This window comes from Gallus gallus, chromosome 2, assembly GCF_016699485.2.
Source record: "Gallus gallus isolate bGalGal1 chromosome 2, bGalGal1.mat.broiler.GRCg7b, whole genome shotgun sequence".
Classification (NCBI taxonomy): domain Eukaryota; kingdom Metazoa; phylum Chordata; class Aves; order Galliformes; family Phasianidae; genus Gallus; species Gallus gallus.
The window spans coordinates 110,262,889-110,290,064 of record NC_052533.1 but is presented as its reverse complement, the minus strand read 5'-3'; the positions used below and the strand labels follow the sequence as shown (position 1 = coordinate 110,290,064).

Sequence of the window (27,176 nt, the reverse complement as noted above, 5' to 3'; positions counted from 1 at the left end):
TTTATCTGGATTTCATATTTTCATCGATATACTCCATAGCATAACTTCTGTTATATGGCGGGAGGATACGAAAATCCAGAGTTTTACCAAAAAAAAAAAAAAAAAAAAAAGCAACATACAACAGCATAAACTGTAAGGAAATGAATTTAAAAAACACAAGTAAGGCATAATGTTATGAACAGTAAATTTATCGATTAGAAAAAAAAATGCTAATATGTTGCATCAACATGACTATAAGATGCACCAGGAGAAAGACTTTTAAATAGAGAAAAATTCTGATCAGTGTCCAAGAGTTCAGAGACACAAACTTCTAAATGCTGCAATAAATTCTGGCAATGCTATTCAAAATGATAACAATAAATAAATAAATAAATAAATGTGAAACTAGAATAGCTCCCAGGAAGGACAAATATGATTAGAGAAAATGGAGAGATCGTCTTATGTAGAAGGAAAAGATGAGAGGTATCTGATATCTCTCTTTTTAATAATAGCAAGACAAAAACTGTGTTCCTTCCAGAATGGCGTTATCTATATAAAGCTTTTAAATGCCTGCTAAATTTTCTTCTATTCTTTTCTTAACACATTATTTGATATGTTTGTCACTTCCAAGTATATTTCATCCTAACTCATTCAGAAAGACTCTCTATGGCTTTTGCAGTTAATTTACAGAATTAAGCTATATATAAGTAGTTCGTATTACTTCTCATGGTGTTTTTCCCTCTTTCAATCATGTACTTCTTGTCACCAGAATTTTGAAGGTCTCTCTTCAGTCTTCTCCAATCTTACCTAATAAAAGCAATTTTATTTTCTCTGCGTATCTCAGCTACTTAATATTCTATATCTTCCCTGAATCATTCATGAATATATAAGCCCTATGGAACATCTCTGTGAACCTTTTGTCCTGCTCTGAGCTGACCATTTTATTTCTTCTCATCTAGTTAATGCACAGAAATGAAGAGATCTTCAGTGAATATAATCATAATTTCACCACTTGCTGTGGTCTCTCTTGATTGTAACCTAAGGCCGTGCCCCACATCTCACCTGAGTGCACAGTTTGCTCAGTAACACTGCAGTAAGATCGGATGAAAGACTCTGGAACATCAGAATAAATTAAGGTGTTATGAATGCCACGTAGGGTGTTGTGAATCCAGCATAAAAACTGCAAGTGATGGAGTCATGTATATAAGTGTCTATGTAACCTTTAGGCATTATTTCTGGCACACAGAATGCTATATGGCATTTAGTCAGATTTGAGTGCTTTTAAGCTTTATTTTTCCATCTATAGGTTTTACGTCTTCATTGACATGTAAAAGGATGAAAAAATACCACTGAAACTCTCCATTTGGAGCAGTTCTAAAACATGCCGAGGAATATACCCAGAAGTGTGAAGATTGGAGGAAGAATATAAGAATCGTGGCCAGTGTCGTCAGATAAAGACACAGCTGCTTGGCATTTAATTTATTAGTCAATATCACAACACTGCATCAGGGTTGTAACATTCGTTTATTACAAGCATATAATACTGCTTCAAAAGACAGAAATGTATCAACAATTTATGAGGAAATACACCTGCCACTAGCCTCCTAAAAAGAACTGAAGAGCTATTTGTTTCCCTACCTGTACTGCAAACCCCTTATGCTCCAGATCCTGATTCTGCTTCTCCTCCATGTACCCTGTTTGCCAAAGGCAGACAATCAAGGCCCATGAGCCAAAAGGTATTTGTGTCAGGCTTTGGTTAGGTTCCCAGTCTTGATAACTGAATGACCATAGCACAGTATGTGGCAGCATAGACCTGCCAGTTAGTCCAGTCACAGCCTCCAAGAGTACAGAATACCAAATTCATATTCTCTAATTGAAAAAATAGCACCTTCCTTCTTCAGGTATGCCTCTGACTTTATTGACATTTATTAAATGTGCAGTATTAAGGATTAAAATCTAAACAAAGTAAAACAAAAACAAATAACAAGAAAGAAATACTCTTACACATCACAATATATATATATATTCCAATTTTATATTTAAAATCATTTACTGAAAATTGTAAACCACATATAAATGCATACTACACAGACAGGATATTAAGAAATGCTGTAAACAAGTATCTAATATGATTTGATAACAGATTGACAGACTCTGAAAAATATTATTAATACTAACAATAATATTAAATATTCCAAAGATTCTCATAGTTCTTCATATTTATAGAAAGAAGGAAAAAAAAGACATGGATAACAAAATACAGAGGTTAAAAAAAGAACACACAGTTAACACTTGTAAAGTATGTAGAACAGTTTTAGGAGTAAGTGATGCTGCCTCTGAAGGGAATATGGCAACAGCAATCAGGAAGTTCATTGATGCACAGTTTCCCTTTCACAGTTCCTGTGCAATCCTATGTAACTGTAGAAAAAAAGGTATGATCCTTTTCTAGTATCCTACTAGAGAGGATAAAAGAGGCAAATTTCACTTGGAGTCCGGACCTTCCTATAAATAGACTGAAAGGCTTCTTTATTCACTTAATTACTCTGAATTTGGCTTTAAAAACTGAAATAGCTGTTTGATAATGATAATCTGCATAAAACTAATATGACTACCGATTCTTACTTTTCATTGCAATACAGTATTAGAATAGTATTTCCTACTTTTCTTTTCAAATTAAACGTTACAGTTGATTTAGTTCTGGACTAAGCATTTACACTGAATGATAATTATCAAACCATTTCTCAAATTTCATGAAATACAGACATCTTATTTAAACTTAAGAAGGTATTTAAAATGTTAGTTCTTTGCTCTAACAACCAGTAGTTGTTTCTCTAAAGAGGTTGGTATACTACTAATACAAATAACATTTAGAGGAAAGCAAATTTTTAACTGAGAAATTGTCATCTTAGAACAGTTTCTTTTTATTTTCTATAATGTTTCCCACAAAAAAAAATCTAAATAATTATCTGTATTTCAGCAATTATATACAATTGTGATTTATATTTATCTGTGTGTATTCTCACTGGGAGTTTCATTGGCTGTGACATGTAGCGGTTCAATTTGTGAATATTTTTACGGAAGACGTTGTCACTGATCTGATGTTACAGAACTTCCAAGATCACTATGATGTGTCTTTCTTGTATTTGCTGCATCCATTCTCAATTGCACAAATGTAAACTTCTTCCTCCTCTTCTTCATCTTCTGTAGGAAAGGCATTTTCATTTTTTGTATTTTCAGAGGCATTGTGCTCAATATTATTTAAAGAAGTGTCACATTTCAGAAATATTTCAGATTGACAAGTTTCTACTGGATCCTGTAATGTGGGTGACAATTTTTCTCCAACAACATCATTTCTGTTTATCCTTAATTCTTGGCACATTTTTGGCTTTATATTGCTTGGCTCATTATTTGTGCCTACAATATGATCACTGCGTATGTGCGTGGATACATTGTTTTGACATCTGCTAATTACCATAGGCTTTGCTTTCACATCCCCAATGCTATGTAATGTCTCTGAAATGATCTCATTTTTCAGAGTGGAAGATGTCATTATCCTAATGTTACTAATAAAATCTAGGGTGTTACTAGCATTAAACCTATTAAAAATACTATTGGCAATCTTATTGATTAAGCTGTTCTTCAGGTTCACACAGTTATTTTCATTTGTTACTAAATTTTTGCCTGACCATTGCAAATGTTCGATATTTTTGGTCAACAAACATAGATCTAGCTGGTTCTCAATATCAGATGCTTTTTGGTAAGCATATCCTCTTTGTTCCTCATTAACTGGTGTTACCATCACCATCAGTATTGGACAATGTTGGCCACATATAGCATGGAGCTTATCCAGAGAATCTTCTTCCTGAAGAGCACTTCTGTTAGCATTACTATCATCAGTTGGCTGAGATTGTATGGGTTCATCATTCAAAGGCTGCTCCAATGGATGCACCTTGTTATCAGGCAATCTAAATTCTACAGATGCAAAAGCTGGAAAATTGGTATCAACCTCTGTGGAAAGATGAGTGGAAGTGGAACATACTGTGGCTGAAGGTTTGATCTTCTCTTTGTTTCCTACAGGAAGAGAGCTTGTTTTACCACTGAGGCTAGGTTTGCTTTTTGTACTTAAGTCATCCTGTAAAGGGTCTGAATCACTGCTGTGAGGTATATTGAAGTAGTTGCAAAAATTTTTAGAGGGTCTTACCATGTCTTCAAGCTCTGAAGAAGAGATTTCATTGAGGACTGGGTACTGATTCAGACTGCCAAAATGCGAGTACGGAGCATCATCGCCATTAGTATCAAGGATTGTGTCTGTTGATGTTGTATCCAAATTGCCATACATTCCAGTCTGCTCAGGTGGTGATCTTCTTATCAAATGATTTTCTTTGAGAAGCCATTTGCCTTTATCAATCAATACTCCTTCATCTTCTTTAGCATGTGCACTAAAGTGACAAGGTTTCTTCGGAAATTCTCCTGAATAGTTATCAGTAGAATTTGTCTCTTCTCCATTAAATGTAGGTTGTTCTATTGGCGAACCAATATTTTCTCTTTTCCATACAGTGTCATCTTTGTTAATGATTTCTGGAAATTCTTGTGATTGCAGTGAAGAATGTGAAAAATTATCTGCAGAAAGAGACCTAGATTCTTGGATAAAAATAGTGGTTTTTGTCACCCCTTTAGAGTGGAATTCTTCAGTATCTTTCTGTAGTACTTTGGACATATAAGGATATCCCTTCTGAAAGTCAGGCTTAAATGCAGTTTCTGTCTTACCATAAAGACGTTCAATAGTTCTTTGTACATAGCCAGTATTATAATGTTTTTCAAGCTCTGCTTCCTCCCCACTTTCATTGGTCAAATCACTGGATGCTCTAAAGTTATAATCGCTCTCTTCAGTATCTGGTCTGTAATCTGACCAATCCGAAGTAGCAGGGCTTTTTAAACATTTTTTCAATTGAGAAGGTTCTGAACATGTTCTGTTCTCCTGTTCTTCTACTTGCAATTTCTGTTCTCCTTCACTCATATCATATTCTGTAATTTGCTTAGATTCATAACAAAAAGATAATGGAGAGTTTGTAGATAACCTGTCAGAGGTTTCTTCACAAGTTTCTGTGTCTTCCTTCCCTTCCTGTACAGAATAATCCTCGTAACTATATTTTACATGGGTGTCAGCACCTTGTTTAAGTTGGTTATTTGCTTTTTTGTCATTCAAATTTGGATCAACTATCTCATCTTCCCTATTATCAGTAATAATATGCGTAATATCTTCATCACATTCTATCTCGGAAGTATCCTTATCTAAAACACAATTTTTATCATTAGAAGTTACACTGTGAATTGTTGAATTAGGTTCTATTGAAGTATCTGACTCTTCATTAACGAATGATGCATCAGTGTTATCTTGAGGATTTTTATGTGGGTTATAAGCCTTTTCTTCATCTGCTTCAGGTAGCTCTATAGCTGATGGAAGGCTACGTTTAGTTGAAGCAGTACTGGCATATTGATCATCTAGCTCTGTTCTGGGAGCACTCAATTCTGAAACCTCTGTTGCTCTACAAACCTCTTCCTGTGTATCAGAACAGCTTTCTAAATCACCAGACAATTTTAACACTTCATCAGTATTCAAACTGTCCTTTGCAATACAAGGTTTATCTGATTTTTCATCTTCATGCAAATGTATAACATTATGAATTTCAGATATAGGCATATTTTCATGGCAACATGTGACATCTTGCTTTCTGTGTTCCTTCCCAGATTGTAATAAGTTATTTTCTGTTGATTGTTGAAAATGTGAGAAAGCAGCCTTCAGTTCATCAACTTTTTCTAACACCGTTGCTTGTTTCAGGAATTGTAATTGCGTTAAGATTTCAGAACAGCTACAGGTAGCTTTTTGAATATCATCTTTGATTGTGCCAATCAAATTCTCTCTCAGACTCAGTATTAGTAACCACGCTAGGAGGAGGTTGGAGGAAGAACCAAAAACTGGCAGAGAAAGATCTGGAAGACTGCATGTTTTTTCTATACATCCAGTGTGTTCTTTCTGGAGACCAAGCAAAGTTGATTGCAACTCATGGAGCAAAATACTAGACATGCAATTATTCTGAACATCAGTTCCGATTTTCTCATTGCCAATTGTACAATCAACTTGAACAGCAACGTCAGATCTTTCTCTCTGACATACATTGGTGTCTTGAATATCATCCTCTGACACCTTTTTATCACTGACATGTGTTTCATGAAACAAGTGTAGTTTACTAGCATGATGAAATTCTGACTGTAGTAAATACTTGGCATCTTCTACTACTGTTGTATTGTCATGAATCAAAGAGTCATTTTGCTTTCCACTTGACTGTTTGGGTGATTCTTCTGGAGTTTCCAATTCAAAAAGAGGCTTTAATTGTTTTTTTGTTAGATTATGTTCAAACAGGTGTTTCTTTCCAATCATATGTACTTTATTGGTAATATATCTATCTTCTTTATCTATAAGAGCATCAATCTTTTCTTTAGAAAAATGACAGTTGTCACTATTATTTACATTCCCATCCTTTTTGTGTATAGGGGGCAAGACAGCATTTGGTGACAGGTTTTTCAGCCAACTTTGGACATAGTTTTCAAGTGAATGTTCAACAACATCCTCTTTAAAATACTCCTGTTTCAGAGCCTCTAGTGTAATAGCACTGTCTGACATGCTTAATTTATTTTTACTTTTACTTAGATTTTTCTTCTTTTGTTTTTTCTCTTTCTTTGATGCTAAATTTTCCAAAACATTCTCCTTTTCTTTTTCTACATTATGATCCTTACGCACTTCTGACAATGGATTTGAAATCGTTGCTGAGTTAGGTGTCTGTTCAAGAAGATGTTTGCCTTCTTTTGCAGGACTCAATTCATCCTGGCTGTTTTCAGTTTCAGTTCTTGAATCAACTGAACTTAGGCCATCTTCACTTTTTGCAGACAAAAGGGAACTATCTTTTTTGCCTGACTTCAATTTTACCTCAGTCAACTGCCTTTTAGCTCTTGGTTTCTTATTAGATGATGATATTCCACTTTCTTCCACTGAATCAGGGTGATACATGTCATCTTCAGGACACTTGCTTTTGTCTGAACTGGCAGATCCACCTTTGTTTTTTATAAGTAATTCATTTCTTTTTTTCTGAAGCATGTCAGAACAGTTATCTGTAGTTTCGGTTGCAGAAACTTGTGTTGTTTTGCTTGTGATAAGTGTTCCCTCACTTCTAATTATCCCTGAAAATTCTGTATCTTTTTGATTTCCATATACCTCTTGCTCTAGAAAATTGGATAATGATTTTCTCTTCTTCTTCTTCTTCTTGGTGAGGGAAGATGCAGTTGGGCTTTCACCAGTCAGATGTGATGCCATCACAGATTCAGACCAGACATTGTTTTGATTCTCAGTTTCATTAGCAGTAGGAAAGAATCCAGTTGTTGGATTTATTTTCTCAGTAGGTGTTTTACTACATGGAGGTGCCACCATCTCCATCTGATTATGACCATGACAGGCTGAATGCAATGAATCTTGAGAAAAAGTTAATAAATCAGAAGTTTTGCATTTTATTTCTTCATTTTCCAACTGAGAAAATTCTGAATATCTAATGTAAGAGCTGAGAGATCTTCTTATTTGTTTCATATCACATAACTCATGAATATGGTCTGCTGAAACTGGCCTGGCTGTCTTGCATATTTTTGATGATGGCATGAAACCACTGATGTTGGCATTGCAGGTTGATACTAAACTATTATATGTACCTTGTTCCATAACTGATTTCTCTAATACATTCTGTACCAATTCAGGCTCATCAGGTACATCTAACGTCTTCCTATTTGTGGTTCTGATTAAATCATGGCTTTTGTGCCTTACTTTAAAAAGCATTTCTTCTTTTATATTCTCTGAAGAAAGCTTTAATAAGTCATTGTCACTCATCTCACTAATCTTTGGATTACTGACACTTGATTTTTTTGTGCTTGATTGTGCTACCATGCAATACTCAGATTTATTTTCTCCACTCTGTATTTCCTCACTGTAGGAAAACTGTCCTATTGTCTTCTCCTGGACCTCTTTCTCAGAAACTAAGGTGACACTTTCAACTACAGCTTTCTTTTTTCTAACACGTCTTGGCCCAGGGGTGGGAGGCCTATAAAAACGAGGTCTGATATTTTCCTCAGGCACATCACTTACATCTAGATCTGCAGAATTGTTCCTCTGACAGATATTATAATCATCCATTTTTAAATCAGACTCTGATTCTTTATCTGAGACTTCGGTATGGCGTTGTTTTAATGATTCTCGTTCTTCTTTACCGTAGCTGTCCATAAATGGAGCATCCTTTTGTTTTATACATTCTGATACATTTACACCAGATAAGCAGTCTTCTGCACCCATCACAGAATTGGAAATGGTGGCATTTTTTTCATCAGAAAGGCCAGCACGACTTACAGTCGTTGTCCATTTAATAGTTTCTTCCTCCTTAATTTTGAATCGAACTTTCATTTCCACTGTCATACTGCCATCTTGATTAAGGTGAACAGACTTCTCAATGTCATCTTCAAACTGTGCCACAGATAAGTCTTCCCGATTAACTGTCTGATTTCCTCCTATGCCTTTATGATTGTCAGGAAGATAGGAAGAATCTGAGTTGTTATCATTTAAGTTGTTATCATTGCTGGACCCTTTACCAGAAGAAACTGAGAATATCTGAGATCTTGAGCTAGAGATCACTTCAGCTCTTGCTACCAACAATTACATTTAAAGAACCCAAGTTCATTCGGTAGATGGAGAGTAGAGCAGACAGATATGATGGATAAGGATCCAGATGGTCAGACAGTAGACAGGCAGCAAAGGAAAAAGGGGGAGAGAAGAAGAAATGAGAAAAATTAGTACAAAAGAATTTAATGAAGTTCATTTCCTAGAGTATTAGAAAGTAAAAAGAAAAAAACATTAAAAATTTTACTATTAACTTCAAGAAATACTTAGAGAGCAAAATGCAACCGATTTTTTAATAAGATATTGAGGTTTTAACTACTTTTTCTCTTCCTTTTATTCTGTGATAGACTCTGAAATGCCAGAGCTATATTTCTACTTGAAGCTCCAAAGCCTAAAAATGTAATAAATGTTCTCATTGTGTACTCATCTGGGAGATGAGGTTACCTTGAACTTTTCAAGAGTTTCACAGGCCTGCATTTGTTGGAACCTTAAGCTAACTTTATATTTTTTCCATCCCTTAACAATCACTAGCATATCACCTCCTATTAGTCCTCACAGTGAGTGCTAAAATGTGTCAGTCAACGTGTAAATACATCTCTCCGGGTCTTAATCCAATAATCTGCAACATATGAGTCATTGCTATGAGCAGCGTTATTGACATATGTGACTAAAGGCTTCAGATTCAGTCCCCTAGACTGACCTTCTATGGAGAAGTAAACCTCTCCATTTTTGAAGCAATTGAAAAGCTTATAAAATCCAAATTTAAATCAGGACATTCTGAGATGCATTTTATGCTACAGTACATTAGATGATGGTTTAAAACCCAGTGAAGCCAATGAGAATACTTTTAGACTTTGGTAAGTTATGAGCATAGGCCAACATGAGCTTGCATACACATTAAATGCTCCTAAAATATATTTTGATTAATCTGTAATAACTTGGCTTAAAAAAAAAAATGAATCTCATATCACTTCTTGTAACCATGACAAGGTGAGAGATAAAGAACCTGAGATAAAAATTTGCTGTCTTTCAAGCAGTTCTGCCTGTGTGAGTGAAATGGTGCATGAACACCCACATAAAGACATCTACAACTGTTACTGATACCTAATGTTATAGAAGCCTTCATTTAATAGAACTGTTTTCTTGTAGGAAGTCATTTCAACACAAGTAATATTAACTTAGCTATGTTTCTTGAATTTAAGCATTTTTTGTTTGTGTGAATAACGAGTGATTTTATATTAAGACTTTAATGATTGAGGTATTACTGATACAGACAGGTGCCTATAATTTCAGGAGGAATGTGTTGTGAGTTTCCCATTCAGATGCTTTCCCATTAATCAAAAATAAAGATTTTTACTAATTCCTCTATCAAAGACCAAACCCAGTGTTTCCCAAAGTAAAATCCCGACCTCCTCTATTTTCAGAAAATGGAACTGGAACAAAAAGTGACTGAAATTTAATAATTCAGACATTATCACTAATGTGATAATCACTGCACAGGATATGTGTTTTTTTGTTTTGCTTTGTTTTATTTTTTGTTTTTGCTTTTTTTCCCTCACTTAAAGACTCTGACTATTTTTTCTCTCTTACTCTTATTGCTGTTAACTAAGGATTAGACAAAGAAGTTTATCAGATTCTCAACTATTCACTTTTTTTTTTTTTTTTAACCATTGCAAGCCTGGATTTCTGACTCAAAGCAGAATTTGGATAGGAATTTTGGACTCTTCAGAATTTCCATTCATAAAACATGCCAATTCATTTTCTCTTGACTCATTACTGATGCCCTGCAAACAGCTCTCAAGCTATGAATGTCAAAGAACACAAAGCTGAGCAAAACTAAAATGAATAGTTTGGTAGAGACATTACAAACTGTGAGGGATGTGGAAAAAATCCCTTCAAGTAAATGGAAGCTTAGTGTCTTATACAGCAGTGTGCTCCACAACACAGTGAAGATTACCATGAAAAATCTTGGTTTGGAAACAATTACAGCATACCCTGAGCTATACAGTACAGCATACAACTATATCATGAGCACAAGGTACCTCTGGATTAAACAACTTCCCCTGAGACAGCACTTCTGCCCTACAGCATACTCTAAGGCTAAGGATTCGTGAATGTTCTAAAGCTCTACTGCTGCATCATTTTGTTCCCCATAGCCTGAGGCATTTCAGCTGGCCTGGCTTCTCTCCTCGTATTCTTGATCTAGGCATCTCACATTCACTGAAATTTCTCAGTGGCACAATTTCTTGAGTAGTCAAAAGAAAAGCATATATCACAGGTTTGAGGACATAGGAAAGAGTGACAGACTCTGTAGGGTTCACAAAAAGAGTATGAGTTTGTAAGTGGATGAGTGGTATAATGAATTTCAAGTTTATGCTGACCACGTGACATAGGAAAATGTGAAAGTCATGATAATAAGTCAAATTCCCATTTGCTAAGTCCTGAAAACTGCACAAAAGTTTTGTTCAATCAATTTAGCTAGTTAAGAATTCTGAAGTAACCTTTGGGGTGTCTATTATTAAATGCAATACCAAAAAAAAAAAAAAAATTAAATGCATTAAAATAACAATAACAATCAAGTTCATTGAAATACAATATACATCTTGATTTGAATCCTTGTTCTAAATCAACCAGTTTTAGAGAAAGTACGCATACTGAGTTCTTAGCAGAAACTTACATTCTAAAAGGAAGATTAACACTTTCATCTTTCTGATTCCTACAGATGAGTTGGAACAAAAATAAACAGTTTCAGTTGGTCTTTTTGAATATCCTTGATCCCAGTAAGATGTCATGGTTTACATCTTATGCTGCGAGAGATGAACCAATTAGTAAAATATAAACTAATTCAAAGAACTTACTGTTTTCACTTTCTGACTTGGCATTTGCTTTGGGGTACACACGATTTGCAATTCCAAGCAATTTAGCAGGCCGTGAATACCCAAGAGATTCATAATTGCTTGGTTTAAAAGGCTCTCTCCCTGCTGCAACTATAGCTCCAGAGCACAATATCAGGGCCTGAAGATTGGGAACCTGAGAAAAAAAAAAAAAAAAACAACCATAACATTCAGTTCTCCGCCTTAGCAACCACAAAAAGTAATGTAAGAGATTTATCTCTTTCATGCTTTAATATCTTCACTTCTTAGTGTCTGCATTACTTTGCAGCTGGCTATTAAATATGTATCACAGAGCAGAATTAAGTTTTCAATTCCTATAAGGAAATTCCTATCTCTGTGAGGGTATGTCTTGTTATATAAGTATACTAGAAAAAGAGTTCAAGAAGACATGGATACAGATAAAAATTCCTTTATGATATACAGCCACAGAATAAGAATGTGCATTTGTAGGTAGGTATAAATAAGACACGGAGGAAGAAATGGAAAATTCAGACTACATCACAAATATACTTCATACGTACCAACACAGAGGAACAGGACAGAATCCTAGGCGGAACAATTTCTGTTGGAAAAGATATCTGGAGATCACCTACTGTAACTCTCTGCTAAAACAAGGACTACCTTCAGATCAAGTTGTTCAGGGCCCTGTCTAACATCTTTGAACTTATATTCCAAGATAGACTGCAAAATGAGGCTTGCAAGCTGCATTTCACAGACATATGGAGAGTTTCCCAACCTAACGTAGAATTTAACCAAAGATTTGCCCTCAACAGACACTCTGCATGGATTCCCTTCCCAGGTTCAGGTCTTCGGGTATAACCACAAGTCCTTCCCTGTTGTTAAATACTGAAATGAAGTCATATACAAGAGTGTGTGAAATGAAAACCAGAATTATTTTTGCTGCAACATATCGGTTTAAGGTACAAAACTTGGTCTGTTGTTCAGAAACTGCAAGATAAAATAAGATCTCCTAATTTCAAGTAATTACTAGCAAACCACTCTCCATGTGTGCAATGATAAAATATTTTTGTCTATTAGACACTACCTATAGTACTTATAAAACATTTAAAAACGGAAAAATGACATAAATATTAAGGGAAGTATCTGTGTAATTATGCAAAGATATATAACTGAGATCATATCTGGAAAAGGCTTAAGTAAGAAAAAGAAAAGTTATTTTTCTTGATGACTTGAAAAGAAATGTTCCCTCTTGCTTCTCTCTGATTACAAGATTTGTAAGTATTTATTTCCTCCAAGCTGGTAGCCTTACTGAGAGTAAACAGCCAAAATTCAGCACATTAGACTATACCATGTCAGGGTCCCCAGTGATATAATCATGTATTTTTTAAAAAGATATTCTAGAAGCAAACATAGAGCAATCATCAGTGCTCATCTTCATTCTCACCTTTCTGCCATCAGTGGTATACAGTTTTGCAACTGGATACTGCATTAATTCACTCATGTAATCCAGAAAGGCCTCAAAGGTTTGTGTATTTTTCTTTCCCAGAACTATGGTGCGTCGGAGTCTTACATCCCCGTTTTTGAAAACAAGCATCTTTTTGGGAGTTGTTATTTTGCTTTCTCGATGGCCAAATCCATCTTCATTCTCCTTTGCTAATTGCACAGCTCGACGACGAGCACTGATGGGCCTACTGATCTGCCAGGGCAGTGGCTTTCTGCTAGCCCGTTCTAGGTTGATAGGCTTCATTTTCCTCTGATGGGAGCAAATGTAAGATTTTCCATCTTCAAGATCGTCCAGACAGGTGATGCTGTGTCTCCCTTTTGGCGTACTGATATTCCTTACTCCAAAAGGTAACGGGACCCGTTTAGATAAGCTATCCAGCAAGGCATCAAACGTTTTGTAAGACCGGTTGTTAATGACCATTTTGATTCCATTAAACTGAGGATCTCCACTTTTATAAAAACAGATCCTTTTGGCCACTACAGGTTCAGTAACGTTGAAATGGCGTGTAGATAAACTCTGCTCACTCTCAGAGGAGTTTGGCTGATTCACGGAGTAACTGCTTGAAAGAGATTCACTCATTTTGACAGCACTCTGGGGAAAAAAAAAAAAAAAAGAAAAAAAAAAGAGATGAATGTAAAAGTTTTCTTATGACTAGCAGTAATAGTCTTAATTTGAAGGAAAAGAACCAAACTTTAAGAATTTATAAGAAATGAACAGCAGCTAGTTGTGCCAAAAATCATTGGATTTAAATGGATCCAAGCTGTTATCTCTAAACTCCACAAAGGCTCCAGTGCTGTCGGATTAAGTTAGCATAGCTCTACTTGCAAGTATTCCCAGCAGTCTCCAATGTAATTTCAAATCTCTTATCATTTTGGTACAAGAGACCTTTCCTTAGAAGGAGGCACTTTGTCAGTCCAGAATGATAAGTAGATGTTTTCTTGAGAATGAAGCTAATGACAACATTTCAGATTTAATATATTAGTAAAATCTTTATGAGAAGAGAGCAATTTGTGCCTTGGCTCAATCCATATTCAGTACAAAATAACAAAACTGAAAGACAATACAATTTATTCTGATCTCAGATGTTAGTTTTACACCAAGGCAAATCCATTGGATTCAGAGAAATGACTTCCTGGTTTACTACACTGTAAATTATATGAGAATTAGGCCCAAAACATGTTTTAAAGTTATGGTACATTATAAATCAACAGATCACTTGCTTTTCTATAGTGTCTTATATTTCATGATTAATCACTTCAATATTTTAAACTAATTGAAAAACTACTAATACGATTCTTTTTATAAGAGAAAAGGCTTTAAAGTCCTTATGAAGACACAACAATTTCAGGCATTCTTCAGCAGAAGTAGCAGTTTTCTGTAACTGATAAATTTAAATACTGTCTCAAGGAAGGCGGCCTGAATGAATCCACGTGTCTTCACAGAAGTAACGGTGGAAACTTCTAATCCTACTTTATTGCCTGAATCAGCACATATACAGAAATACAGGTACACACGGCAACTTATAATTGGTTAGCACACAGAAATCACGCGTCTTGCTCGTTAGCTATTGGTACGGCATTAATTATCACACGGCTTTTTTCACTGTTCTTCGCATTCCACTGTCTTGATCTCTTCCCAGGCTAGCTACCCCTTTATAGACTTATATAAAAACTGAAGCCTCAGTTTTTCTTCCTGCTTTGACAGCTTCAGGGTCTCATAGCCTGGGCTGTGCACATAGCACTCGAGCTCACAAAATCTTGCTCCCTGAGCCGCCCTCCTACACTGGTCTTTTAAATAGATGCCAGATTGTTTCTGACCAATATACAAATAGTCTTCATGCTTGAGAGTGGATCACTCTCACTACAATCTTTCCATGTGAATCTGATCTACATATGGATACTTTCATGGCAATCCTTTAATTGAATAAAATTGCTTTATCTGAATAGTTTACCTTGTCTAGAATGTAGGATAGATATGACTAGTCATCTAATCAGCCTTGAAGATGGAGTTTTAGCACAGTTCTACTAAAAAGCTGTGTAGCAGCCTCAGGGAATATTAATCATCAAAATGATAGAAAATAAATTCTTTGACAGTGTCACCTTGATGCAGCTGCCATACTGACTAATGGAACAGTCTCTTCTGGCTACTCTGTGTTTTTCTTAATAAAACTATGGCAAACAGTCTTCTGATATATTTTACTATTTACTACATGTTTCACTTTCAGAACTGATAAGAAAATGCTGCCAATTCTCATGACAGTCAGAGTTCAAATAAAGTCAGATTTGACAAAATTTTCTCTTACTATGTTCTTAGTCTTTTTCCAAGAAAAAAGAAAAAAACCACCCAAAAAACAGTGTTTTCATTTTGTGTGTTTTCCCTTAATGGAGAGTTAATATCTTTTTAAATGTTGCTCTCATTACAAAAATCGTAAGTTTGTTTGGTCAGTTGGATTTCTTTTGAACGACGATCATGGCACAGGAAGAAACGTCATCTTTTAATATACTGTATATGTGGTAAATAATATTCGTTTTAAGTGATAGGACTGAAAAAAAAAAAACAGATCTGTACAGAATGAAGTACACGCATGCACATGTATTTAGGTTACCAAATCTCCATTTCAAATAACAAAACAACAACAACAACAACAAAAATACTGGAAAGAATATGCAGGGAGAAATTTGCAAGCTTGGCAGAATTAAGTTACACAAGCCAGTCCATGATGGCTATAAAAACTGCTTTTGACCAGTGATAGGGAAGAGCTCCAGCTCTACTGAGATCACAGAAAGATACAGCTGCTTCTCATTTTGACGCACCTACTCATTAGCTATCTAAATTTTCATTACAGTTCTAAACAGAAGTGTTGGCAGACATGTTAAACCTAGGGACACGATTTAGATCAGCCATTTTAAGTCTCATGCCTCATTCTCTACGTAGAGATGTTCCTAGAGGAAATTTGTCAAGGGCATTTGTATTGCTAGCTACAATGTGAACTTTCCTATTCTGCACTGGAAATGTTCTACTACAAAGACATCAACAACAGCAGAAATATTCTTCATTGATTAGCATGCCAAATTACCCCATTCAGCTGAAGCCAAGATGACTTCAGCTAGCTAAAGTAGTTCAGACTGGTATCTGTGAGCGAACCATTGTGATATCCAGTAGCCAAGGAACAACTCAGCTTCTCAGCTACTTTATACTATTACTTCTTACTCATAATAAAAATGGAGAGAAATTTCATCTAACAATACAAATATTCACTCATTCAAGAAATTTTTTAAAGCAGCTTTTCTCATGAAGCTACTGACAAAAATAATTTTTGAATTAGAACCTCAGAAGTTGTTCTGGATATTTGTACTGGTGTAAAATATTCAGTTATGCAAGCACCAATATTTGGGATAGAAACACAATATATTTTACATGGAAATATTTATAAGACTGAACTTTGATACTGTAGCAGCAACTAAACCCAAAACAAAGAAAGTAAAATGATAATTCTCACTGTAAACTTGAAATAATTTGAATTTACAAAAGAAAATAAGAAAAAGAAGTCTTCTTTACCCAATCATAAAATGAATGATACACAGTTTTGACAGGGAACAGATGGCTGCGTAGCACACCACGCTAATACATTCTAGCATTAATTTTAAGCATGGAAAATTCTTATGCATCTTTCAGATACCTTCTAACTTACAAATAACAAATATTTAACAAATTAATAATCAATGTATTGTATAAAGTGCTATTTCATTCTATAGGTGATCACATTTTCTTCTAAAACTAAGCTATAGTCAGATGTCCTTAACATGATTCACAATGTCTGTTAAGATAATACGATAATTACAACATTGAAAATTTGATTCTTCAAGAGACTGGAATAAAATTCAGAACTGAATCTCATTGCCTGCATTCTCACAAACCAAATCAGTCTTTCAAAGTTTTTACATAAAAATGCTCAGTTTAATAAAGACACTAAGAGGAACAGTTTATTTTAGACTATAAGGATATATCCAATGTTTTATAGCTGTTAACTATTGCATGTAATTTCATTGTACTCACCCACTGTCACATCCTACGTAAATAAAATTGGAGTTAGCTTCCTCTCAGAGATTCATAAATTGTAGTGTGTGATTGTCTACGGCAAATTAACTGAACATCCTCAGAGTTATTCCAAGTGTGCTCAGCTCAAAAAGACATCATAATCCATCTGCTTAATCTTGGCTAATGTTAATCACCAGACTAGGTTCATCTTAGGTAGCCAGTGTTCAGAGCAGGCTATCTAACATCTCATTCAGCAAGTTCTCTTATTTTTAAACCTTATTTTTCTTTTAAATATTTCATGTATATAATTTTCTTTTTACTTAAATCTCTCAAAAGAAAAGAACCACATAAAATAAAAATGGAAGTAGATAACAGGCCATCTAATCTACCTTTTGAACTGTATAGAGTTACCCTCCAAATTAAATTTTGTCATAATATAAATATTAAATGCTTTGAGAGATGGTGTTTCTACCAATGACTTTTTGAAACTATTAACTGTCTCTTGGCATTAATTCTTTCTTCTGTTCAATCATCTGGTAAAGATGATGATCTCTGCCATGAAGACTCTCTAATATTCTCTCTGTTCAAGTATCACACCTGAAAATAATCCCACAGTTTTTTTCACAATACTCAATAAAGTATTTCACAGTCTGATGGAGTTTTCCCTCTATGAGGCATTCTTCAGTTCTACTTACTGGAAAAAAGGTGATGCAGTGGTGATAAATGTATGTGATACACTTTGTGAAGACAGAGGGGAATTACATCTGACTGTAATTTAGTTATGCCACTGACTGTTGGTGATTTTTTTCTTTTTGCAGTGGAAACACTATGTCCTCAGATGGTAACTGTTCCATCTAATTACTACCAGATGAATAATCTGGTTTACTTAATCATAATCTCTTTACTTAATCAGGATTATAGCAAGCTCTCAAAACTAACAGTGTATAACAGTAACAAAAACAATTCTCAGAACACAGTACAATTGCAGGCCGCATTACTTTTTAACCATTTTACTTAGTAAAGAATTCAATACCCATAAGTTTTAAAATGCTGATTCAGTTCTATTTTTGTAAGACATACAGGAACAAATATTAAAAGATTTGACTATAAATATAACTTTCTTAAATATTATATTAATATAGCTATTTAAGTCCTTAATATCTCTTATCTTGTCTATATCTTTCTTAATATAATGTTTATATTCCAGCCAGTATTTTGTTATTTATTCTTGTTACTCTTCTCCAATAGCTTACACTGGCTGCCAGGTTAGCAAATATATTTATCAGCACAAACAACACCTGAATGTTCATGAATTCTAAGTTGTGGAAATTTCTGATATCACACTTTTAGAATTTTTCATTGAGTTGTTTTTCTTTGAAGTGCATGATTTAAAATATCATTGCTACTCTCATTAGCCTTCCAGTGCACACAATGCCACTTGTCATAACCTACTAATCCATCAGTTGCTTCTGAGCACCATCAGAATGTGGGACCCACAAGATGATACTTCTGGGCCTGGTGAGGAGGATAAACAACTGCTGCCATTTGACGGTATGAAAGCCCTGTAAGTCTTTATAAGGTTTGAAAGGGCTTACACACACACACACACAAATCACCAAAAACTGTAACTATTCACATATGTGTGACTTAAAAGATCCACTGCATTCCTTCTTGTACTACAAACACTCCAGTTACTCAGGAAAGATAGAAGAAATCATCAACTTTATAGTAAAAATAGCATTAATAGGACTTGCTTTCTATTCCTATTATACTAGAGCTAACACACATTATCACAGACCTATAACTCACAATATCCACACAAAAGCACTTTTCATTTGTACACACAGGCAGCTTGACTAGCATCCACAGAACTACTAAAATGATGTGAAAAGAATTTGGTCACAATATTTGGAGAAAATATGCTCTTTCTATATTTTGTAAACAAAAAATCAGGGAATATAAAGTTTGTCTTGAAAATGTAGTAATGCAAAATATGGCCACATGAGAAATTATTTCAGTGACAGAAACTGCAATTGCAACTGGGATTACAGTTTTCTGTGCTGTTGCCATTTTCTCTTTTAAATCTCCAGAACATCTTTGGTTCTCAGTTCTGATGCTAAACATTACATCTAACTTCAATATCCCCCTTGTTCTTACTATTTTATAGGAGTTATTGACTGGTCAATAGTTTGCTTAATTGGTAAAGCTACAATTTTGCTCCTACTTTTTGAGAAACATTTATTTCTTTCATTGTGAAATGTTTCAAGATTACAGAATTTTGTTGCAGATTTATGTAAAATTTATTTTAACTAAATCATCTGTGGACTAAAATATAAATATAATTTACACATAAATACAGGGCAGTTTGTACCTCTGTTTCAACCATCTGAAAGTTGACTATTTGTTTAAGTCATTTGTTCTGGTTTGTTGGTAGAGAAAGGCACATCACTTGTGTTTAATTCATTCCACCTTCTCTAGGGCAGGATAGATCAACTTTTACAACTATTTGTTTTCCTCCACTGATTAGAAGGGAACCTAGTCAACTAATACATTTAATTAACTAAAGTTAAACAGAATATCTCTCAACTTTAGAAACTGGATCCTGTAGGAACATAATTCAGAAGTGATCATAAGAGGATATCCCATTCCTTCTCTTTCCTTAATTGACTCTACTTTGCCCTATGCACACCAGAGGAATATACCGCTGTTCATTTTTCTAACTACTTTTTAAATCCTATGTTTCACTAGTTATCATTTTCTAAATGACAACAACATATTTCTTCTGTTGTTTCTGTAGCCCACATTTTCCAGGCCTCTGTTCAGTCTATCTGGACACCCTTCTGATCCATATGACAAAAAGCCATTTTAGCTTTTATTTAAGTCACAGTTTACATAAGCTCAAAAGTATTTCTTGATGTCAGCTGAAGAGTTGCTATCTCATTCCACAAAATGATTGTGGTTCTGAATAGGTTCACTATTCACTGCAAACATAAAAATTACAGATAAAGACAAGAGACAGTTGTGCATACAGAACTGTATCTGAGTACATGAATTCAACTGCTAGAGTATTTTTCCTTTACTTTCCTTTATTTTAAGAATCAGTTTATAAAGTTGATAAGTAAACTCTGCTGGATTTGAAATAAATCTTCTTTCCTTAGCTCAAAGTACCTTCACAAAACCATTAAATGCTACACTTAAACCATTCATAGTAGATGTACAGACTAACACAAGCTCACCATCTGAGGTGTACGTAGCAAAAAGGTATCACAGGCAACTGAGGGGCTGGCAACTCTCTCCTTGCATTGCAGCCAGGCCCATGGGGACTCACTGCCTTTGGATTTTAGCTGAATCCTCCATGGGCTCTGTTATACTGCCATCTTAAAGCATTTTAAGTGTACATGTATACTCCCTAAGCAGATCTTGATTGTGTGCTTCCTTGAGTTACTGCACAGATATGGGAAGCTCTTCAAGTATTTTTGAGGGAAATTCACTGCTTCTGTGAGATAACTGTTGCAATCAAATTCAGTGATTATATCAAAACTTGAGGAACAGGTAAAATAGTAATAAAACCAAATGCAAATGAAACACAGACAATTAGAATAATAATGGCACAATATAGCAACAAAGGCTAATTTATTTATTAAAAAACAGTACACTATACATTCAGACATGGGAAATAAATAATAAGAAATAAAATACACCATGCTATGTGTATCTCAAGGAAGATCATCACACTTCCAAGTGTTGCTGGTTAACAGCTGAGATTACATTTAGAGGCAGTCATTAACTACAGCTCTTGCCTTTCATTGAAAAGAGGAGGAAAGTGAATAGCATTTGGATTTATTTCTTTGTTCCTTCTGAACACAGAGAATAAGACATACAAAGGACCTACTCCAATGACCACAGCTATCAGTGGCAGCTTTTTATTTCAAAGGGTGTTCTCAAGAAAGACAGCAGCACAGGGATGACCAATTAAAGGTCCCACGTCTGCAGTTTGCCTGCAAAGCCATTCTATACATCAAATATCGACATCAAATACATGGACTATAATCCCGGGGCTGAACTAAGGCTGAAGAGAAAAAGTTCAAAGTCAAGAGAACACTCCCAACTCCAGAATTCTTTGGATCAGCCCAGGAAAGTATGACATCCAAATAGTTTTTTAAAATGTTTTTATCCTTACACTTCCTGATTTTGATTTATTACTCCTTCTCATCTTTGGACTTTAGTAACCAAACTGATTAAATGGTACAAGTACCTAAATATAACCCAATATTTTAAGCTTTGTTTTATGAGTCTTCACTGTTTCTCAAGATCAGAATCATATGCAGGAAACTGATGTGCAAGAAAAAAAGTTGTGTTAGCAATTACATTATCATACTTGCTGATATATTCTTTTTTCCTAGCAGATAACCAGCACCCCAGGTTGAGAAATGTAAGCAGTCTTTTTACAGGATTATCCTGAGCCAGAGTAGGGTCAGAACTGTGTGAAACGTGGCCCTCCCTGACTGGCAATCCTATGGCCTTTGAATGACATCCTTTGTTTAAGCTCGAGCCATATGGAACAACACTTAGCACCAGAGTATTTTTATCATTCCAGTATGAGTCACTCAATTAAAAAGGGCAGTAGCTACACCACTTACACTATTATTATTGACCTCCTGCCCCAAGAAAAAGCCGATAATACACTTCATATTTCCAAGTCCCTTCAACCTCTTATACGTCTACTTTTTTTTTTTTCTTTCTTAATTGGACTGCTCTGTAAGGTATGGAACAAGAAAACTGCTATCAAGCTAAAAAGGAAATTATCACATTGGAGACAGAGGCCCAGGTTAAGTTCCCTGTGGAGTGCCCAACCTCTCTACATCCTTTCCAGTAAAGCCTTCAAAAATAATGTGCCATTATTAATATGTTACTACTGATAAGATTTCAAGCTATTGCATTACAACAGCATTTTAGTGCTTGATATACATGAACTTCTTATCAAGTTAATCCCCACAGACTCTTATTCATTAAATTCTCCAACAGAGATTTGATAACCGACAGCTGTGAATGCAGAATGAGAAAAAAGAAAAAATATGTCTCTTATAACAAATATGTCTCATATAAAAATATGGGAGACAAATCAAAATGAAATCAGCACTCTGCTCTTAATAGAGTACTAACTGGTTAGATGGACTGCAATTCAAGGTCTGAAAATTCCTATTCCAGCTGTTCTGAATTTTGACCACCGAGCCTCACTAAATTTTACCTAAATATGAATGGTTCTGTTCAGAAAATAGCCTTCTATGGGAAATTTCTGGCCTGACTGTGCAGATTCTCCCATCATCTTCTAGAGGGCTAGAATTTCATTCTGGGGTGAATGGCTTAGAATCATAGAAGCAAATTGTAAGCTTGTCTATGACAGTGCATAGAATCATAAAATCATAGCTCAGATTGGAAAAGGCCTTAAAGATCATCAGGTCCAACCACAACCTAACCACGATACTACCCTAACTCTAACTCTACTACCCTAACTTACTGCTAGATCATGCCCCTGAGTACCACATCCAAACAGTTTTTGAACACATCCAGGGATGGTGACTCAACCACCTCCCAGGGAAGCTTGTTTCAGAGCTAAGTGTATAAACATTCTCTACTTAGTTTTCCTTATTTTAGCCATCTACTTTGCCTTGTTTTTGTAAAATATATCAACTGAAAAGGGATAGGTCATCTCTGCATATTTTCTAAAGTTAAGCCTCTGAAAAAAGCCACCACAGAGTACATTTTGCTATACTTATTTTACATCAACTTAATTCCTTGCACTGATATGTGTATGCTTACAGAGTATGCCAAATTTAAACAGGAAAAGTCAGAACAAAAATTTTCTTTTTTTCTGTCCCTGGTTTTCTTATCCTATATTTAAATTGTTTTTTCTCCATTGAACGCCAGACTTCATGACCCACCCCAGCTCTTTCATCAAATTAATAAAAGCAACCTTAGCTCACTAGGAATTGTAAAATAGAGCAACATTCCAACTAACTGCAGGCCTAATTAGTGTTGTCAGCTCATTGAATATTGACCTTTCCCCCTAACTGGTTAGAAAACTCCTATATGTAAAGTTTTACTGAAATTTTTGCTTATTAAGATAGTGTAAGTTTGTAACATGTTCCTTCCTGCATACTCTTCTATTATTTCAGAGTATGTATTATCAATGTATTAATTTATCATTATAATTATCTGCATCTTTCAAAGAATATGGCCAAAGCAAAGGGCTAAGCATGAGTTCTCTGGCCAAGCTCTTATCAATTTATCCCGAATATTAACTCTACGTGCCTCAGTTTGTGTATCTGACATTGGCTGCAAAGACCCTTATAACCTTCATATTTCATAGAGACATTGTGAAGCATCAACTAAAGAAATCTCATGAAACTCCATCAAGGTAAGTGACTGAGAGGGACAGATCTGTTATTCCTCTGGAGAACATCATAAAGTCTTTTGCCAGGCTCTGGCGTTATTTCCTTGGTGGAGTTCAGAGATTATGTAAGTTCATAAACTGAGCACAAAAAGGGAAAAAGACAAGGCTTAGACATTTTATTCAGGTTTGCCTCCTAACACTGTAAAACTCTGATTAAAATTTACATCTTCAAACACTTGCTCAGATCTGATGCTAAGGCTCCTGAATTTATAACAGTACAGCTCTACTGCTGAGCACGTGTACAACCTTACCAGCTCTGACAGCACTAAGCCACTTAACATCTTAGCCTTGGTGCAGTGCACAGCTTGTCACTGTTTTGCCCATCTTGCCTGAAGAAACCTGACCACCTCTTGCAACAGCCCAGGCAGCAAGCTGTCACCCTCCTCACATCCTCTGGCTACTAGCACTCTTACAACTCTGAAGGGATGGTTCACTGTCTGATTCAGAGCAGGGATTTAAGTGCATGCATATCAGCTTTCAAGACAGCTGTATGCTCCTCCTGCTGTCTAAGCTTTGTGTAAGAAAAAGCCTGACCTGCATAGAGCATATAATTCCACTACAGACTTCCCAGCTATAAACGCCCCATAGCAAGAGATAACTCCAAGCTTGTGTTTAGATACCCATTTATTTGTCAACCATGGAAATAATATCAAATATGAACACCAATCTGAAGACTCTGCAACTCATCATGATTCAGGAGCCAACTTATCTTACTCAAAGCTAGGAATTCCCAAAGAAAACAAGCTGACCACCTCTAGTGTTGCACTCCTGTGCCTGTATCCTTAATGAGTGTAGCTTGCTCGGCTTGGCTAAACACAGGTATAAGTACACAGCAAGAAGTACAGAGAAAATACAGGCACAGACACTGAGCCATTGACCACCACTCCTTGGACTCGATCCTTCAGTCGGTTGTTCATCCACAAAGAGTCCCCCCATAAAATCCATATCTTTCCTATTTGGAGAGAAGGATTTTGTAGGGTACTGAGTCAAAGGCCTAAGGAAAGCCCAGACAGTTGACATCAGAGGCTCTTCCCTTGTCCATTGATGCAGTTGCACCATCACAGAAGGCTACTAAGTTGGTCAAGCAGGTTTTACCCTTGGTGAAGTCATTTTGGTTCTCCTGTATCCCCTCCCTGTCTTCCACGTGCCTTAGCATCACTTCCAGAGGGATACGTTCCATGATCTTCCCTGGCACAGAGGTGAGACTGACATGTCAGTAGTTCCCAGGGACATCCATTTTATTCTTCTTAAAAATGGGTGTGATGTTACCTTTTTTGCAGTCACCAGGGACTTCACCTGACTGCCATGACTTTTCACATGATCATTGAGAGTGGCTCAGCAACTACATCAGCCAATTCCCTCAGGACTCTGGGATGCAACTCATAGGGACCCATAGACTTGTGGATGTTCAGGTTCCTCAGGTGGTCACGAACCTAAACTTTGCTTATGCTGTGAGGGGCATTGCTTCCCCAATCCCCACCTATCAAACCATTTTTTTTGAGGGCTGTGTGACAAGCAGTTATCAGAGAAGACTGAGGCAAAAATACTGTTGAGTACCTCAGCTTTCTCCTTGTCTGTTGCTACCAGCTTGCTTGCGTCACTCACTAGGTGGAGTACACCCTCTTTTCAACTTTCCTTTTCTGGTTGAGGTAGCTGTAGAAGCATTTATTGTTCTTCTTGGCACTACTTGCCAAGTTTAGTTCAAGCTGTACCTTGGCTTTCCTGACCCCATCCCCACAAAGCCCAGCAGCTTCATTATACTGCTTCCACTGCCACTGCATTTTCTTCTTACTCTCCAGTTTGACCAGCAGGTCCCTGTTCAGCCATGCTAGTCTCTTGCCTTCTTTTATATTTTTCTTCTAACTTGTACTATCTGCTTTAAACACCTTCTAAACATCATGATTTTGGAGCTACATTTCTCTTGAGTCCAGTTCTACTCTAGTTGGTATTTATACTGCTCTCATCATTGCATATTTATAGCAGCTAGCAATCACAGGTGGAGTTTATCCTCATAACACCTCTGTGAGATAATACATACCCACCCTTTCCTGTGTAGAGGACTGACTGAATGGCGTAGCCTGGTCTAGTGCCTGTAAACCAGGGAATAAACCCATCAGCATTACAAAATAAACCAGCGCAAGAGGATCAGAGTATCTGAGTAATCCTTGACTGCTGTCTTCAGATTTTGTGAGAAGGACAATAAGGAAGAGCAGCAGTCATTCCTTCTTTTCACAAGTACAGCCACCTGTGGCTTTAGGGATGCAGAAGGTAGCATAAGGCCTTGGAAAGTAAAAAGCTAATGTAGAAAAACAGAGCCATTTCAGAGCAAGCTCTAGTTAGAATCAAAGTCCTTGTCATTGTTACTCTCAGTGTATTAGGAAAGCAACTTATAAAAAGCCAATGGAATACTGCTGAAATAAACCAGTATTTGCAAAATCTCCTCTGATTGGGTCACCAGCCAAGGTCAACCACAGCAATCTCTCAGGAATGGTGACAGAACAATAGACCTGCTGCATAAAGCAAACTAGGCACTGGGGCTCTGCTTCTATCTCAACAGATAAGCAATTCTTGGGACTTCAAATAAATCACTGGCAACAGCTAGCGGAAAGAGGGATGGTGGATAGATCTCCTCTCATGTTTTTCTTAGCAGACTGCCACAGGGAAATACTCAGATGCTGAAGGATGTCTGTTTACTTAGAAGAGCCTGATCTAAAAAGAAGTGACATAGTATAATCTGGTCACGCAAACTGTCTCTAAGCAATTAGACTGTCTTATTGGTTTAATGCTATTTTAGGTTTATTTTTGCTTTTGGGAATTAGTCTTGCTCTTGAAAAAATACTGTATGTATAATGCTAAGTTGTACATCTATTCATCATGGTATCAAAGCTTACTGTAGTCACCATATAATTTGTCTAACATATATAACCTCAAAATGAACTGAAGTACTCAGCACACTTTCTGAACCACATAGAAAAAAATAATGAAGGCATTGTTCAGCATGTTTTCCAGATATCAATTCTTAACATTTATCTCCTTTCAGAAAAACAGTAGGAAAATTATTTTTGTGAGTCCTCATTTCAGGTCTAAAAAGCAAATTTTCATTTCATTTAGATGTATGTCTTTCTTTTTATTGCCTTTGATACTTTTCAAATTATGAATTTTCACAGGCTTTTTCTAGAAAAGCTCAGGTTAGAAAAGACTTTAAAGATCATCCAGTCCAACCATAACCTAACCAAATTACCCTAACTCTAACAACCCTCCACTAAATCGTGTCCCTGAGTACCACATCGAAATGGTTTTTAAACACATCCAGGGATGGTGACTCAACCACCTCCCTGGGGAGCCTATTCCAGTGCTTAACAACATTTTCTGTAAAGAAGTTTTTCCTGATATCCAAACTAAACTTACCCTGGTGCAACTTGAGGCCATTTCCCCTTGTCTTGTCACCTGTTACAAGTGAGAAGAGACCAGCCCCGCTCTCACTATAAGCACCTTCCAGGTATTGGAAGAGAGCAATAAGGTCTCCTCTCAGCCTCCTTTTCCCCAGACTAAACAGTCCCAGTTCTTTCAGTCTCTCCTCACAGGGCATATTCTCCAAGCCCTTCACAAGCCTTGTTGCCCTTCTTTGAGCCTGCT

At 36.0% G+C, this 27,176-nt stretch overlaps 2 protein-coding genes across 2 annotated transcripts in view; both read right to left on the bottom strand.

The window, feature by feature from the left end:
* Nucleotides 1-27,176, bottom strand: part of RP1 (RP1 axonemal microtubule associated) — a 200,459-nt gene that overhangs the window by 161,920 nt on the left and 11,363 nt on the right. Inside the window, exons 2-3 of the mRNA XM_040685413.2 lie at nt 12,989-13,639; nt 11,548-11,719 (exon numbers count right to left, since the gene is read on the bottom strand). Coding sequence (XP_040541347.1) covers nt 11,548-11,719; nt 12,989-13,627 — 811 coding nt within the window. The 5' untranslated portion in view covers nt 13,628-13,639. The remainder of the gene's footprint in view (nt 1-11,547; nt 11,720-12,988; nt 13,640-27,176) is intronic.
* LOC121113084 (oxygen-regulated protein 1-like) lies at nt 1,425-10,222 on the bottom strand. Its single transcript, XM_040695977.1, has one exon. It carries the CDS (start codon nt 8,486-8,488, stop codon nt 3,101-3,103), a length of 5,388 nt encoding a protein of 1,795 aa, XP_040551911.1. The 5' UTR covers nt 8,489-10,222; the 3' UTR covers nt 1,425-3,100.

Coding starts and splice junctions, on each gene's coding strand:
- LOC121113084 (XM_040695977.1), bottom strand. CDS start 8,488: ATGACAGTGGAAATGAAAGTTCGATTCAAAATTAAGGAGGAAGAAACT.